This window comes from Falco peregrinus, chromosome 11, assembly GCF_023634155.1.
Source record: "Falco peregrinus isolate bFalPer1 chromosome 11, bFalPer1.pri, whole genome shotgun sequence".
Lineage (NCBI taxonomy): Eukaryota > Metazoa > Chordata > Aves > Falconiformes > Falconidae > Falco > Falco peregrinus.
In genome coordinates this window covers 13,845,131-13,859,764 of record NC_073731.1, presented here as the reverse complement: position 1 = coordinate 13,859,764, position 14,634 = coordinate 13,845,131, and the positions used below count along the sequence as shown (strand labels likewise).

The 14,634-nt window shown below is 35.9% G+C and overlaps 1 protein-coding gene across 1 annotated transcript in view; it reads left to right on the top strand.

Moving 5' to 3' along the window:
• BTBD9 (BTB domain containing 9) overlaps nucleotides 1–14,634 on the top strand; it is a 118,513-nt gene that overhangs the window by 101,250 nt on the left and 2,629 nt on the right. The window contains exon 11 of the mRNA XM_055815914.1: nucleotides 10,499–10,577. Coding sequence (XP_055671889.1) covers nucleotides 10,499–10,577 — 79 coding nt within the window. The remainder of the gene's footprint in view (nucleotides 1–10,498; nucleotides 10,578–14,634) is intronic.

Here is a 14,634-nt window from a genome sequence, read left to right as displayed (position 1 = left end):
CAGGCGCACCTTATTAAGAATTAAGACCCACCACGAAGAATTAAGATTTCACAGAGAGAAACCAGAGTTGTATTCCATTTCAGAGCATTAACCGCCTCTCAGAAGTGTGGAAGCTCTGCATCTAACATTTCATTTGCCAGCTTTTATTTTAGCCGAGTCTAGTTTGATTGAAGAAAGATCTAGCTTCTTTTAAGTCATGTTTCTTAACAGTGATTCTCACTTTTCAGCCACAAATATGCACAGATCTTTTGAACAAGCCTTGAACAGAGTAGCACGGAGTTGGGAACTGCAGTGTTTTAGTCTCCCTTGAATGTTTTGGCGTACACTTGCTTCACTGCAGCTCTGCATGCGCCATACACATTGAAGTTTTGGTTTCCTCCGTTTTGCCATGCGGCTGGCGCGCTCTCAGCTCCTCTTCATGCATGTTACTGTGAGGAGAGTGAACAAAACATCATACTACATCAATTCAAATATTAGCTCTGTTTTGCCTCAGAGAAAAGAAGCAATACCAAGTATCACCCATAGTATCAGTACCTGCTTCTTTTAGACATTGTATTTTTCTCCCATGCCTTTGAGGACTTTAATATCTCTTTGGAGGACAGTAAAGACTGTCAAGCTAATGATATAGATAGATATACGTATCATTACTTTATAATGTATCATCTAGAAAAATACTTCTTTTTAAATAGTGGTAATCAAGTGTGTATGAAATATCTGTTGCATAGTCTTCTACTTAAAATAAAAACCAAAGCAAACATTTATTTCCTTTCATGAAGCATTATTATTCATTATTATAATTATTTTGTAATTATTATTTATTATTACATTGATGTTTCAGTAGAAATTACACTTCCCAATGACTTTGCCTTTTTGATTTTTGCCAGATGATTTTCTAAAGCTTCTGTGATAAAACAGCAAAATTTTAAGTTGTTCTTATTACAAGAGATTACATTCTAAGTATAAGCTAGTTCTCACTCTTTATGGATAACCGCTGCTTCTACTGCAGGTGCTAGACGCGGGAGGGGTTTTCAGGAAATGTATTTTCATATTATTTATCAGTAAGATGGAGAGTTACGTATTGCATATTTTATCAGTACATAAACTCTACTTTGGAGATGCAGGTTAAATGTGAAGATGATGGGAAATAATAACTGTGTCTTTTAAACCTTATAAATAATGTCTTGCCAGAATTAAAGTTTGCTTTATGAGTAAACATTAATTTTCTCTTACAAGTTGTAGTTGGAATCTTGGCTGTTGCTCTGTCTTACAACACCATTGTTTACAGTGGTCAGCCCCACTTAATATACAGCCTGTTCGACCTTCTGTTATTTGCCACGTAGAAGCTCTTTGACAGTCTAAGAAAACTTGCTCATAGTAGGTTTATTCCTCTTGTAACTTTATTCTGTTGTTCCGCTTTACCTTAGTGTGTCTTGCCCCTCTCAGATATTTGTAAACTCTATCGTCCTCCTTCTGTGTTTGATTGCTCATACAGGCTTGGAGTACTTAAATATTCCTCCCCTAAACATTTAGGTCCCAGTTTGACCTACAAGCAATTCTGATGGATCTTGTCCTCTTAAGAGGTCTTCTCCAACTACTGCCACCTTCACTGAGTGTAACAGAAATCCTAATTTCCTTACTAGGAGGGGCATACTAATTGCCTCTTGCATCCTGTTAAGTGAAATTTTGGGGTTTCTTTTTTCCAATCAGCACAGGAGCAGATTTGCAGCTTCTGGGTAAGGACTCAACAATGTGGGTTACTGCTTCTGTGTTCTGGCAGTACATTGGATTGCCTTCACTGAGTTGTAATATTCTCTCATCTGAAAATGTGCATGCATGCACATACCCGCATGCATACCCTCAGCACCTTTATAAATAAATATTACTACAAAAAAGTTATCCGAATGATAGATGTGTCCTGTGAAACTATTTTCTGTAGCCCTTTCTTGCAGTTAAAGCCATTAAATATAGCATCTGTTGACACCTTGTACAGTCAGGAGGCCAGTCAGATGGTAACACAACAAATCTGGAGGTTTGCCCTAATTAGATTGTTGATGTTCAGGATCTAGTTTTGTTAAAACTCTGAAAAGTACGCATGTGCTTATGCTGACCAAAACGGGTATGGTCTTTAGTGTTACAAATATCCTGAGTTGAGATATATGCAGTATTAAGCCATTGATTTATTCACAGTAATGTTTTTACCAGGACAGATTATATCCATAAATCACAAAATGGAAGAATTATTATATCTTTAGGTTCATCCTTTGGGGATTTCTGCACTATGTGGTATATTTTTTTAGAATAATGCTCCATCAGTTTGTTTCATATACTTGAAGGGATGGTGCTTCCATTCTGCTCTTTGCTCTTCTATCACACTGAGTTCCCACAGTAAGGATTTTTTTTCTTTATACTAGTAGCGAACATCATGTTACCTCATTTCATTTTGTCATTTTTCCTGTGTCCCTGTAAACCAATTTTCTTTCTTAATGGATTTCATACACTTCAACTACATATTTATAAAGTCATTCTGCCTTTTTCCTGTTACCTTGGTTGCTACTTAAACAAGTTTTCCTGACTTTATTTTATGTTCTTTCATCATGACTCAGGTTTCCTCTGCTTTTAAAATAATGTTTGTGAATTTTACCCAGCTCTTTGTCTATAATTTTTAAGGTAGAGAGTTAAAAATTAAATACTCAAATCTAGTTTACCAGAAACTATTGGGAGGGGAGCTATTGTTTTTCTGTTCTGTAACACAGTAACAGAAGCAAAAGTTGTATTTGTTATTTGTGTCTGTCTTAGTTCACTTTAGTTTCACGTCTAAAATGACTGCAGTCATCAATGTGGGTTCATTGTTTTTTTTCTAGGTGAGTTTCAGTCTGAGGTCACAATGCTTTGTTTTCTGACCTTGAGGTTAATAGATAATTCAGTGTGGTAGCAGAAAGGGTTACAGTTTTCCTCCCTTCCATTAGCAAACCTCAGTATTGCTTGTATTGCTGTTATGAGGAGGCACATGCTGATTTGCTTTTTTCACTGTTTTATTCTTCTTAGAGTCTGTGGTTCAATTTACTGCATTCCTTGGAGGTTTGACATGTCAATTAGATGTTATCAACAGTAATAGAAGGGCAGTTGCTGTAAATGTGAAGTTTTTACGAGTCGGCCATGAAATCACACCCGAGGGAATGTAAGAGAGAAGTGCCATAAACACAGTATTAGTCTACATGCTACAAAGGAACTGATTAATTGAGAGCATGATTTTGTCTCATATCTTTAAAAATATTGTTTATATATTTGCTCTTAATCAACTATTCTATTGGTATGAAAAGTTACACAATAAAAATAGCTTACAACCTCTTGTAAGACTGGGGTGGGTGGAGAAGTCTTCAAAGTTAAAAGCAACCCACTAGTTCTGTTACTGATATGTCAATGCATTGGATGGCTTCTCAGGTCTTTGCTATCTACGTGAACATCAGGAGCAATAACTGTTGCTAATGAGTAAGAAAACCAAAAGCAGTACAACTTCTAGGATTGTCTTCTCCATCCTACAAAAATACGTAAGATGAACTCCTAGGTCAAGTTACTCAAGTTCACAGCCTTCATCCATCACCACTGCCATCCCCCAATGATGTATGTCTAGATACTATACGCACAGTTCTTGCTGTGGCATAGAAATTTGGCTCATGGTGTTCTGCCAGACAGTTGCCAGCTAATGGCTAGTAATTTAATTTTGTGAAAGATTTTAAAATATAAACTGTATTTCTGGAAGCACAGAAAGACAAACTGTTAAAATTGAAAAAATATGTGAGCAAGCTAAATTATATGAGCTTATGCAGTACAAAAATGCTGCTGATTGTCTACATTGGCATGTGGATATATTTTGAAAATTGGTTATTACATGTAGCTAGAAAAATAATTACTACATTCAGTGTTACCATTGCTCAATTTGCTATATTTTAACATTTTCTTTATGTAATATTTTTTCTAAAACAGCAAAAATGTCAGCACTGAAGCTGTGAAAGCAGGGGTTACTGTAAGGAGTCTTTTACATTAGAAGCTTTATAAAGATGTCAGAAAGTCGGTATAGGCTTCATTAAATCTATTTTATGACAGAAATTTTATTCTAATAGGTCTGCTTTATCAAGCCCATATTTGGTTTTTACAATAAATCACATGCAATAAAATATTCATATTAGTTTAGTAAAGTGTTCTTATAGAGGGCAGATATTTTGTTTGGATTGGTGTGAGGGACCAATCGCAGGGCAGAAATAAATACAAATTTTGTTCAGATGCTTTCAGAATTATGTTTTTCCTTATGGGAAATATTTTTAGAATAAAAACTTTTGAGGGAATTTTTCCCAAAAAGTGGGAATACATATTTTTATTGTCAATATATAAAGCCATTATGTAACAAATGCTGCAACAGGTTATTTTTTTGTATTTATTATCCTCATATTTATTCTAGACTCTTATTATATTTCTCTTAACCATTGTTGTTACCTCTGCCATTAGTACTTCAAGTCCTTTTTGGTTTTTTTCCTCCCTGTTAGACTGGGTAAAGTGTATTTGCTATCTCATCAATGGACTATAGCATAAATATAACCAAGGTGCATTGTTAGGCGAGTTTTGTCTCTGCCTCTGGAAGCTGCAGAGAGAAAGCTGTTACTTCTAGCTTGCACCTGCCTTGCTTCCTTAGAAGTACCACATTTGACAGGCCACCTCTTGAGAGTGCTGTCGTGGTGACAGCAGAATAGATGGAAACTCAGGTTTAGGTCTCAGTTTTCAGTTGAGGTAGACAAGGGGTAGAACTGCACCTTAATGTGACTTTAATTTAAAAACCAAAATGTTGTTGACCTTTGATTCCTCACAATATTTTCTTTCTTATGCTTTGTCTTCCCCTCAGTGGCTTGGGAGGCTGGCTGGAAAGGGGGTGGCTGAGCCAGCCACCCGGTTTGACTTCTGTGCTCTATAGATCTGACTCTGAATCAGTAGTTAAATTACAGCTTTAACAGGAGAGGAGTATTACTTCACTTTCTTGTTTAGTACTGTTATGGTGGAAAACATGGTTTTATAGGCAATTTATAAGGTATCTATAGAACTTTTTGGTATTTTATAAGGAAAAAACCTCTATGTAACAATAGTTGTTACAGCATTTTTAGTGCATATTTTTGTGTTTATTTGTAGGTACTCCGTAGTAGAGGTTAGCATGGTATTCATAAAATGCATAATAAAGCAAGGGGTATAAAACATAGGCAGAACATACTATGGTGCTTCTCGAGTCTTAGTTGGCTTGCTTTAGGTGTGCATGCAATTTTTGATTTGGCAGCATCACATGTGATTACTCGCTCTGTTTACATCACTACAGTCATCAGGCTGATGTGTATGGAAAGACAACATGAATCTTCTTTCCTTTTCCTGTCATCTGTTTTCACAAATCTCTCCTCACTATTCCATCGTAACAAATGCTGTATTTCATTAAAAAGACATGTAGTCACAGTTGAAAAAGTCCACAGCCAAATAAGCTGAGAAGTGTTATGTCACTTGCAAGGCATATGTGGACAAGCATTAGAAAGGAAAATGGAGGTTACTTGCTGGTAACTGACATTTTTCAGGGTGTGTTATTCTTTGCCCCATTTGCTTCCAACTCTGATTTGCTTTTCTCCTTGGACTGAGGAACAAAAGATGGAGGTTGTATATCACCTTGGAAAGTGAAGAGGCACAATACGCACACACAAAATGTACATGCTCTAGCCCAAAGCAAGCCATGATATGAATATGTGGTTATTACAGCTTGATGAATGTTAGTGACATGTAACAGCTTTCTCTTTCATCTTACATCTTTGGCCTGAACTTGGTTTCAGCTATTATTAGTGCTGTGCTGGTGATCCCACAGCGTGGTAGTATTCTGTAGTGCCAGTGGCTCACTGGAAAACCTCAATAAAAGATAAGCTTCCACTTCTTTCTTAATTTGTTCTTTCTGGAAAAGAAGGAAATTACAGGGAAGGGTCACTATTTATATCCTATTATATCTAATAAATCTTTAGAAAGATGGCAGCTCTTCATAGAAATAAGTAGAGAAGCATTCTAAATGCTGAGAAAAGCCATTAAATTTTTTAAGAGGTGAATTGCTATTTTGGAGCTATAGAGAGCCTAAGCAATACCAAGCTATTGTTATAATTTAGCTGGACATCAGTATTTCTTGCATTCTTCTTGCAATAGCCTAATAAAAAGAAAAGGACGGGAAGAAACATGAAAGTGGAGCGGTTTCTAATGATTTTCCTCTTCCTCTGAATAGAATATGGTGAAGAGATTGTGGGATGCACAAAGCCATTGAGTTCTCAGTGACAGCTGTTGGAGAGATGAAAGCACTTGGCCCAAGAGTCTGTTTATATGTTTGAGCCAAGAAAGTGATTTTCATTGCAAGGAGCTCTGAGACAGGCAGAGTCAGAGAATAAGAGAGCAAAAGATAATTATCTAAATTATGTTCAGGCTATTATAGAAGACGAATATAGTTAAAATGTAATTAAATATGACAGGCTTACAGGATGCAAGCATGGCTTTGGAATGCTAATCATCAATTACTGCATCTCCTTTGGGGAGTTGGGCAGAACGAGAGAGTTAGAAGTCGGGTGGCTGGGGTGAGATGTAGAGTGTTAAATAAAACACCGTAGGACTGTAACAAAGCTAATTTCTTTTGGAAAATGGAGCTGTGGTATCGGGGGACTTTTGCTAGCCAAACAACTTGTAGTGCTGCATTTCAGCTTGAGGACCCTGGGATAAACCAGAGTAAGCTGCTAGTCCCGAGTTGTCTCTTAGAGATGTAAACCTCAGCTTACGTGTAGTGATTATTGCTGTTGTGAAAGGGATGACCGGGACTGCTGCAGATTAAGCAGAAAATCTAAAATGAATAAACCAGCAAGCAGAGAAAAAAAATCAACACTTCCCAAATATTTAAAAAAGCTAAACCCTGAAATATCTATTTGTTATAGGGTCACTAACATGGAGTACAGAAATGTGGAAAGTCCAGAGACAGCAATATCAGTTTACAGGAGAAGTTCTGATAGCTTCTTTATGACTGTGTCCTAGGGAAAGAAGGTGAATGTATTGCCACCAGCTTGAAAGATTTTTTTGTTTGGCATATGGGGAGTAAAGGTGAAGAAATAGCATCTACTACACAGAAGTAGTATCTACTACACAGAAGAAGTAGCATCTACTACACAGAAGAATCCCAGACCAAAAATGAGGTGCTTATGATATTTTTTGATGCTACTGTTCCTGGAATACAGTGACTTATGTATTAATCAATAGAAGACTGTATAAAGTTTGGAGGAAATTTTTGTAAAGACTCTCCCAAGCGATTTTGAGGATACAAAGACTAGCTCTTTTGAGGAAGGTATAAAATAAGCACATACGCATGGCATGACTACAAAATAATTTGCAAAATAAAATTTCTACAGGGAGACCGAAAATAATATCAGAAGAGATAACTAGTAATAAAACAAGAAGATTAAAAGGAAACCTAAGGCTTACCTATGATGTCTTTAATTTAATCAAGGAACGCCACTGAAATTGTTATGGCTTGATACATAAATAGAAGTCTTACTGAATTTGTTATATCAGCAAAAAATGCAAAAAGAGGGCAGATATGCCTTGATAATGTTTTGTCAGTAATCTCTCTTCCCACGTGGGTATAGTTACACTGCATAAATGATCTCTTTGCATGATTATCTCTGTACTGGAGGGTATTGCTTTGTATGTACCTGTGTTCTCAAATGTACTGTTACAGTCAGAATCAGTGCAACTTTCTAGTGAAGGTTTGCCTTGCTTATTTCAAAAGTGGCTTTTTTCCAAATACATTTGAGTTATTTTCTATTTTGTTTTTTCCTTTTTGCTAAGGAAATAAACTGAGACACCTAATTTTCTCATTATCCCATCAAGTATTAATTCCCTAATGACAATATTCTTGAATTTTAATAACTTGAATTTTAATAACTCTTCTACAGGTTGTCTATAATTTTTACTTTCTTTTTCCAATGGGAAAGAAATAAAATGGACACATACCAAAACAGTAAATATTCTTAGGACCAAATTTATTGAAAACCCTATCTCCCTTCAAGTCTCACATCCACAAGAATTATTTTTTTTGTTATTTTCTATCATGTTTTAATATGATTAGGAGGGTAATTATAATCCTATCTCAATAACAACATTGTAGCAGAAAGTAAGGACCTGTAATGCTGTGGGAAGTGCAAAAACCATGGAGCTTCCTGGAGGAGCTAATCTAGAAGTGTGCTGTCAAAAGGATCTTCAGAGGTCTTTTTCTCAGCCTCTCTTAGATATCTGTCATCCTCTTCAGCTGCATTACCAGATAGATGCATCAGCTTCTTTGCTGTCACTTCATATGACAGACAACGGCATTTACTGCCATCTTTGGAAAATCTGCACTGAACTCTTGCAGTCTGTATTGGACTAGTGCTTAGAAGTACTATAAATAAATACAGACTCATTTATATTCTATTCTATGATCCCTAATTAACTATTTTCTTGTCACAGAACATGAACTCTACCGTGGAGGCTAGGAATGCATAGGCTGTGCTTAATAGCTTCTTTGGGATTTTTAACTCTTTTATTTAGAATGGCTTTAGAATATTTTCCAAACCACTAAACAGAGAAATCTGATTTTTACATCATCACTCTCTTTGTGTAAAGCGTGGGCATGTAAATGGGAAAGCATATGCATACTGCAAACTATGGCAATACTTTGTTAGGAGAAGTAGCGTTGCAGTCTGATTGTTCCAGCCACTCATCCTTGGGACTCTACTTCAAGGTAGCGAGTTACGTTTGGCCATGAAGATTGCCTGGTATACTAGAGTAATACGAGAAGGAAACTCAAGAAGAACTGTTTTTCTGTTTAGGGAAAAAAAATGTTTAAATCATAACAGTCTTTCAGATCTTGAGACATTCAAGAAAATAGTCCATTCTCATTTTATGTTTTATTTAGAGCTTGAAGAAACAGCCTGAGCTTTAAAAGAAGGAGGACGTAGCCACATAAGAGATAAAAATAAACCATGCCATTAGATAGATAACTGCTGTGCCTCTGAGGCCTGACACAGGCTGCGCCTTTCTATTATGATGTGTAGCTCTAATTACATCCATTACTTCACGTAGTAATGCCAGTAAACTACTTGAAATTAGGTCTTGATTGGGCTCATACTCTTCTTTAAGCAAATCTAACCTGACAGCAGCGATAAAAGTAATAGTCGACTAAATTAAAGCCAGAAATGCTATGTTTGTGACAAAGAGATTTTCCTGCTAAGGGAAAATTCAAGTGCCTGAGAAACAGTCAGTGACCAGGCTGTTCGTGCTGCCAGGCTTTGGGGTCGTCTGCTGGTGGCAGCTGGTGTTTGACTCCAGTTTTGCTTTGGTCCCTTGTTTCTTATATGAACACTTCTGAAGGTATTCAGAACGCACAGGGAAACTACCCAGTGCTTTTCTTCTGTACTGAGTTCATCAAGTTATACTTAATTACATTTTATTTCTGAAGCCTTCTGTGATAGAGTCTAGTTTTGCTGAAAGGTTAAATTCTGGATTTAGCTTTCATGCCTTATGAATATAAAATAATTGAAATTCTAATGTGTTCAAGTACTAATCTAGCGTAGTGAAAAACTAGCATTAAACTGAAACCTCTAGTTCCTATTATTCTTTTTGTTTCTTCTGTTTTGCTGTTAGCATGTTTTGCGAGCACAAATGTATGGTAGGAATCATCTTTTTACTACTGTGTGTTAAGCTACTTGAGGTGGTGTACCTCAGCCAGATCAGAAGAGTATGAATGAGGAGGGGAGATTATAGTGGTCCCAATCCACCTCTAGCCCAAAAAGGTATACTCCAGTTCTGCGAGGGTGGTCTGTTTTCCCCACTGCCTCTGTGTCAGGATGGGGAAATCCTCACAACCTGGACTGCAAATGCTTTAATGTCATTTGTAATTTACTCAAGGGCTTTGGCCCATACAAGGAAAGCTTGGCTCTTCTGCCTCCACTGCTCCACTTAGAGTAAGAGGATTTTCTTTGAGTTTTTGGGTGGTTCCCAAATTTTTTTCAACCAAGCTGTGATGATTTCTCATTAGTAGTTAAAAGGTGGATGCATTTACTTTTATTTATCTGATCTTTTATCTAATACAGTTATTAGTCAAGGATTTTAGACTTTAATTCAGGTGGGGATTTTTACCATTTTCTTACCTTTCAGCAATAGTATGAATATTATACCTGCATATAAATTATAGTAGTATGTATATATGTATGAAAATACATAAGCAGAGTCAAGGCCCTTAAAAATAAAAATGAACAAGGAGTGCTGGAAATCCAGGTGATGAAAGGTGTTTCTGTGTTTGCCCTATTAAGTGATAATAGTATGTACTGTCACTTGAATGGATTGTCTGTATTTTGTACTGCAAGCTGTTGTGACCGTGTGCAATAATTGTATGTCTTTCTGGATATTTTTTTTTTTTTAGATCCTGGCAAACAATCACTTTTGATAAACAGCCTGCATCTTTTATCAGGATAGTTGGAACTCACAACACAGCTAATGAGGTAAGGAACTTTTAAGAAAACCTATATTCTTCATTAATATATAACAGTACAGGTTTTTGTATCTTGCACTGAAATTGATAGTGACTTCTAAAATGTACGTGCTTCAGTTTTTTGCTCCAGCAATCTAGCAAAATAAGAACAAATGCTTTTCTTATTTGAGTATTTGTGAACTGTGTTACCATCTTCCCTATAGAGCTGAAGCACTGTTGCCAGTCTGGGGGATATTTTGGGGCTTTTACAGACAAAGTACAGTAAAATATTTCTGGTTTTGAACTTTCCATAGTGCCATCAAGTTTCCTATTGGGTTTAGTTTTAAATTAATGCTTATTGTGATGAATGATGAAAATACCATTTTAGTACACTAGAGAAATGTGTATAGTCTCTGGTTACTTAGTTTTATCACCTTTATGTTATCTTTTTAACGAATAAAACGTAAGAAAAATCTCCTTCATAAGAAAATCTTACTTATAAAAGATTGTTATAATTAATTTTCATACCTGGTAAATCAGTTAACCAATATGGCCAAACAAGAGAATTTTTTTTCCAGTTCATTTTATACAGGAAAAAAACCACATTTTGCCCTAACTGACCAAGCGCAGTATCATCCTCTTTTTTTCACTTGTGCTTCTGTCTTTCATAATTGCTGTGTATTGTCTCAGATGAAGTCCAGATTTTACAGTTTACTTCAGTGAAACAATATACCGTATATGAATTTAAGAATATATATGTCTTTGTGAGATTAGGACCTTATATGACAAGATTATGAGGCACCAAAACCTGCTGCTTCTGTGTGTATGCATGCATGTCTGCATCCCACACTTGTTCACCACAAAACATTGTACTTTCACACTTCACAATGAACTTTGGGTAGCACTATTACATTTGTGGTAACTGGAGTTTGTCAACTCTAGGAGTCAGGATTTCCGATCATACTTAGTATATGGGTTTGCTGGTTCTTAAGCATTGGGAGAATTGTCAAATAGTGTAGTTCGCATCCAATTTTAGAGCAATTATTGCAAACGTGAACCACCAGATGTCAACATTAGTTCTCGGCAGACAGTTGGAAAGAAGCTGACCAGTCAACTGAACTGGGAATACAATTTTTTTTGTCCTAAGCATTGTCTTTTGTGTTGTACCGTTCAGTCTTAATCAGTGAGTTCTTAGAAATACATCTGAGTCAGAAGCTGCCTCCAGGGTTGTTGTACTTGTACGAAGAGGGCCTTATCCATTACTAATCCATACACAGTCTTGTTTGCTCTTATGCCAGTGTCTGTAAGTTCTCATTCCTTTATTAAAAAAAGGAGGTGCATTGCATAAGTTCTCATTCCTTTATTAAAAAAAGGAGGTGCATTGCATAAACTTAGCAAATCAGCCTACAGGAAACATTACCTCCAATTCTTAATTCTTAAAGGTAACTTTAAGCCCTGAAGAGTAATAGGCTTTTAAACACAATTCTAATTTTGAATTGGATACTATTTCCAAGCAGTTTAATACCCTGTGTAGTTACTTATGTGAAGCACTGCGTAACTATAGCGAAGATCAGTATGTGCAAATTGAGGTTACAGCCATTCATGTAATGGCTTAGCGGAACTATAAACACAGGCTGCTGTTCTAGGTCTTTTCCTCTCTTGTCTTTAAAATCTGTACCCAACACTTTTTTTTAATTATTGCTCCTATAGCTTTTAAAGGAGGAACATGATCAGCATGCACATATTACTAAATTACATTTTATATATATTAAACAGATGGTCTGTAACATTTTGCCCTAAATTTTTATTGGCCAAAGAAGGCACCAAGATATTTTTCATACTTCCAATTTAAATAATAACAGTGCAACCAAAGTCTTGGTTTGTTCTGGAGTCTTGGTATAGAGTCTTGGTATAGAGTCTTGGTAGTCTCTTCAGTAAGAATGCAAGCAGTTTCCAGAATTATTTGCCCACAGCTGGTTGTATTTTATGTCAAATCATTCTCATTTTAAACAAAAGATGGTAATGGCAGCAAATTCTCATCAAGGAATTTTACTGTAATAGTTAACATAATGTAACAGAAATATTCCCTACTTGTTATACCAACATGTACCTTTGAACTTTGAAGTACAATCTATACTTCCCAAAGGAAAGAGTTGATTTTTTGAACTGCAAAAACTCCCATAAAATTTATCCATTTTTGTGAATGATTTCTTCTTTTAAACTCATCTTTTCCTTTGCCATGTTTTCCAAGTTTTGGAAGACATGACGTTCACAGATTTTTTTTGACCTGGCATTTGAATGCTTTTTGGTATGCTAGAACATGATAGAAGTGCAACTTTTTGTTTTCTTGAGCTTCCAGACATCCTACATTTTATGAAGAAAATAATTATTTTTCCGTAGTGCTTGTCATCATTTATTAGTCAGGCAGGTTACCTGATACTTTGACTATGTAAGTTTTATCTTGTTATTTCTCTTCAGTGTTACTGACCTGGAAAGGACACCTGGTGCTAATGTGAGAGCTTTATCTTACAAATTACTGCACCAGTGTATATGTACTTGGCCTTCCTGCTTTGTGCATCAGACCTTTCTTATAAATATCCATGAGAAGTATAACAGGCCGTTGATCAGAGGATGATGCTGAATTGTCATCTCTGCCTTTTGAGAGAAACACGTGCAGGATAATTTGTTTTAGAAATACATAATTTAGTAATACTAAATATTTCCCATATTGGATGAAGCAGATGAGCTCAGTTGTACTTCTCTGCCCTCTGCTTCTTTCACAAGCTGTATTCTGAATATGTTGAAGTGGCAGAGTAACTGAAAACAATGTCGTAAATGCAGGCTTGTTGATGTGCCAGGCGCTGAGTGAGCATTAAGAATTTAGTGTGAAAAAATCTGTGAAAATGAAAGTTACAATTCTAGAATCAGACACTTCACACTTTATAGACTAGTATTAGCTAAATTTCAGTAGTATCCATACTATATTTTAAAAAAGCATGCATCACTATGCGAAGTTTTAAATGAGAAACACTATCCCTGGGATACAGTAGAAATATAGAATCTTCTACTTTGAAGACCTGTATCCCGTTCATTAGACTGTGCTGCCTTTCAAGGAAAGCAGCGTCTAGAGGTGCACTGATGAGAGAATCTTTTTTTTCTGCAAATCCTGATGCTGATAAGTACAACTGGAAAAATGACAATAGCTGTTACTTTAAAAACATGGGAGCAGGATGAGTATAAAAAGGGCTTCTCAAGAAGCGTAGCTCAATGCCAGAAATTGGCTTCTCAAGAACTGTAACAGATGGAGAGAATTCATGCCACAGTAGAAATTAGTTCAGCTTTAGAAAAAAATTCACCAGAAGAAATGCAGAGAAAAAACATTTTGTGTACTGCGTGTACGTGTGGGTAAGGGTTTAGATTTGTAATCTGTTCATATGTGTATATATAAAGGCATAGCAATAAATCTTTATGTGAGCATGTGTATATCTATAGAAATACAAACATGCGTTGCTGTGTATCTGTATAAAAACTGGCAAGAATCCTTACACTGGGAGGCACAAGAAAATATAATAGGGATAAAAAAACCCAGTGACTGTGAATATTTTTTTTTATTAGTTTCATGTATGCTGTCAGAATTCAAATTAACTATCTGCTGCCTCAGAAAAGACCCAGGGGCTATTGCAGACATGTCATTGCAGACATTTGCTCAGTGTGCACTTGAGCAGAGGTGGTCAAAAAGGATAATAAGATTTTTGGTTGTGTTAAGAAAGGATAGAAAATATAATATTTTGTAGTCTTGTATGAGTATGTAGTATACCTGTGTCTTGTTTATGGTGTTTAATTTTGCCCACATTAACATGAAAGGGTCTGGGAAAGGGCAGTTAAGATTGTAAGAGATTACCTTTCTTTGTGAGAAGAGCCTTAAAGGCATGATATGCTTGCAAAAAGCACGATAGAAGATGTCATAAAAGCACACAAAATTAAGTTAAAACAATAATTTTAAAAATCAGGTTTTATTCATCATCAAGCTTTAGCTATAAAACAACAATGCATGAGAAAATAGCAAATTTTAAATCAGTATAAAAAAA